Source organism: Belonocnema kinseyi, chromosome 10, assembly GCF_010883055.1.
Source record: "Belonocnema kinseyi isolate 2016_QV_RU_SX_M_011 chromosome 10, B_treatae_v1, whole genome shotgun sequence".
Lineage (NCBI taxonomy): Eukaryota > Metazoa > Arthropoda > Insecta > Hymenoptera > Cynipidae > Belonocnema > Belonocnema kinseyi.
In genome coordinates this window covers 67,405,783-67,408,827 of record NC_046666.1, presented here as the reverse complement: position 1 = coordinate 67,408,827, position 3,045 = coordinate 67,405,783, and the positions used below count along the sequence as shown (strand labels likewise).

Genomic DNA, 3,045 nt, shown 5'->3' with positions numbered 1-3,045 from the left:
ATATTTAAAGCAATGAAAATATATCAGATTTCAAATAAAACATTAAAAATCGTACACATAAGATGGGAACGTTTTAGGCTGAATATTTTTTAAATTATATATCCTTAAAATTAAAAACTTCGCAATTTCAAATCCTTAATACTGAAATAACGTTTTGAATTTGTGATACAATATCAAAACTAAAAATGTCGGAATGAAATATTCTGAATATTGCTGAATAGTGCTGAATAATTCTGAATAGTGCTCTCTGAATAGTGCCGGTCATCGGCTGGTAGGGGAGTATTTTTCGTGGAACTCAGCTTCCCTTGCTCTTGGGACATTGGAAGCGCCAACGAATCTGCTTCCACTCACTCTGAATAGTGCCGGTAGTCAGTTGTTTTTTCGCCTCATAAGTATAAAGTTTGAGTGGCATTATTCAGAGAGACTGGATTGAAAGGCCGGTGTTAGAAACGATAGCGTGATGGTAGAGGATGCGTTCAAGCAAGAATGAGGAGAAACGGCTTTAGTCAGGGCTATTTGAAGTATTTGAAGTGATTTAACTGTACAATTTAAAATTAGAATCATAGTAAGTTTTTAAAATATTTTCCATGCCTTTCGGGAGCTAAAGTGGAAAGTTTTATTCATAACATTCGACAATAATAAAAATAAAGCATTTCCAATCAATTTTTAATGAGCAGCCTCTCCGGCTGCTCATTAAAAATTGATTGGAAATGCTAACTTTGGACAATGAACCTAATTTCAAACACCCATTTTCGTTATTCATTATTATTGGAAGCGGACATTAATTTTGAGGGATTTCTAAGAGATGACTTTACTTGTACTATATCACATCGAGTTATATCGTTACTATATGCGTGTCAAAGCCCCTTCATGTGGCCTTAGTTTTCATTAGATGTAATTTTTACAAAGCAGAATTTGCTGGAAGTTTTACTTTTCTTTTATAAATAGAATAAAAGTGCTGGTGAAAGTCATTGATTGTTTTTGGAAACTTATCGGGAATATACTCCATCGATTAAAACGTATTAGTACTTGTTTCGAAAAATTTAAAAGTGGCGATTTCGACATAGAGTATAAAGAATATCCAAGTCATCCGCAAAAGATCGAGGATGAGGAATTGAAGACATTACTCGTTGAAGACCCGTGTCAAATGTAAGATGAGCTTGGAGAATCATTGGGAGTTGATCGTTTAACCATTTCTAGAAGCTTACATGCACTGGGAATGGCCAATAAGCAAGGAAATTGGGTGACGTACGAATTGAAGTCAAGAGACGTGGAAACCAGATTTTTTACTTGTGAACAGCTACTCCAACAGAAAAATCAGAAATGGTTTCTGCATCTTATTGTCACAGACGATGGAAGTGCATTCGCTATGTTAACCCGAAACGTATAGAAAATCGTGGTTTAGACCCGGCCAACCATCAACGTCAACATCAAAACCCACTTTCCATGGATCGAAGCTCAGGCTCTGTATTTGGTGGGATCAGCAGGGTGTAGTATACTATGAACTGCTCCAACCTGACAAAGCCATCACAGACGATCTTTATCGAAGACAACTAATGCGATTGAGCTGAGCATTAAAGAAAAAACGGCCGAAAAAACGAGCAGAGACATGATAACTTTATTCTTCTGCATGACAACGCTCGGGCCCACGTTGCAAGACCAGTCAAAACATGTTTGGAAACGCTACCCTTGCCAGCGATGAAAAATGCTTTGAATGATCAACTGGTAACCACTTTTTTAAAAAATAAACCTCCAATCTTACACAAAATTCCTCAAAATTAATGCACGGTCCAAATAATTTTTAATTTTTAAACTTTACTAGTTATTGAGTTTTCAATGCCGGATGTTCATTTCTACTACGCATTATTCTATTAAAATCATAAAATGTTCAGAAAAACGGATGTTTAAATTCAAGATCATTTTCTGCAGTTATTTGATTGCATGGTACAAGTACATAAAATTAAAAAAATAAGAGCTTTTATCAAATGTTTCGACCATAAGCTTTTAAATAAGAGGAGAACAAACTCACGCAAATTCTTTAATCTTGTTATATTTCAGTCTATCAGGATATATAAATTGTATGGCGCATCGGTTTCCTCTTCCTGATACAACCCTCATACTACTTCGAATTGATTAATTTAATTAACTTACATAAATTAAATTTCTTAAGTGAGAGAAATTGATCAACTAGTGCAGTGGGCGGCATTTTGGAAGTTCACTGCATTTATAACGAGCCATGATAGCGTATGCAGCTAACGGGTAGATTGTGGAAGTCGAGGTGGATACTGGATAGTGAAAGTCTTACGAAGTAAGTAAGGGGGTAAGTAAAGGAGGGGGCCTCCTAAGGTATATCAGGCCCTCGATTCCAGAATCTGTTGGTACTCTGGCCTCGCTGTCTACACACATACCGAAAAAATATAAACGTACTTATTTTTGTACACACGCGAGCGCGTGCATTTACGCACACACGTATAATATCACGTGCGCTCGCGCGTACGATTCAGCGAAAATACGGACGCATCACCAAAAAAGAAAATCAATCATCAATTCACAATGCACAACTCTATCATGGTACGTACCGCGTTTTTCAATGAGTTTCACTTTTTCTGCGAGAGGAATGTGACATAAAATCTATTACTCGGCAAAGGACTATCAAATTTGTGGTGAATTGATTAGCAGGGAAAGTGTGATTACTGTGATAAGGGTGACAAGTGAATTTCAGTGTGTTTCGCGATATACATGATTTTAAAGTTAAATTATTATTGCTTTTTGAAAACGCTGCTGATCAGTCTTGGATAATGACTATATTCTTCATCGTGGAATTCTCGAGAAGGGATATTAAACGTCGTGTAAATGAAAAATTACACGATCGGCACAAAATTTATTCATGTTTGGAGATTCAGGATATTTTAATTTATTACTCGATATTTGTGTTTGAATAATTTTTTTAGGCTTGCAAGTGTAAGCGAAAAAAATAGTTTATATTTTCAAATTTTGAAAATGGCCGAACAGTTTTTCGATAGTGTGTCATTTTCTTATACTTAA

General features: G+C 35.8%; 1 protein-coding gene across 1 annotated transcript in view; it reads left to right on the top strand.

The window, feature by feature from the left end:
* Window positions 1-2,362: 2,362 nt before the first annotated feature.
* Window positions 2,363-3,045, top strand: part of LOC117181807 — a 4,173-nt gene continuing 3,490 nt past the window's right edge. Inside the window, exon 1 of the mRNA XM_033374777.1 lies at window positions 2,363-2,571. Coding sequence (XP_033230668.1) covers window positions 2,554-2,571 — 18 coding nt within the window. The 5' untranslated portion in view covers window positions 2,363-2,553. The remainder of the gene's footprint in view (window positions 2,572-3,045) is intronic.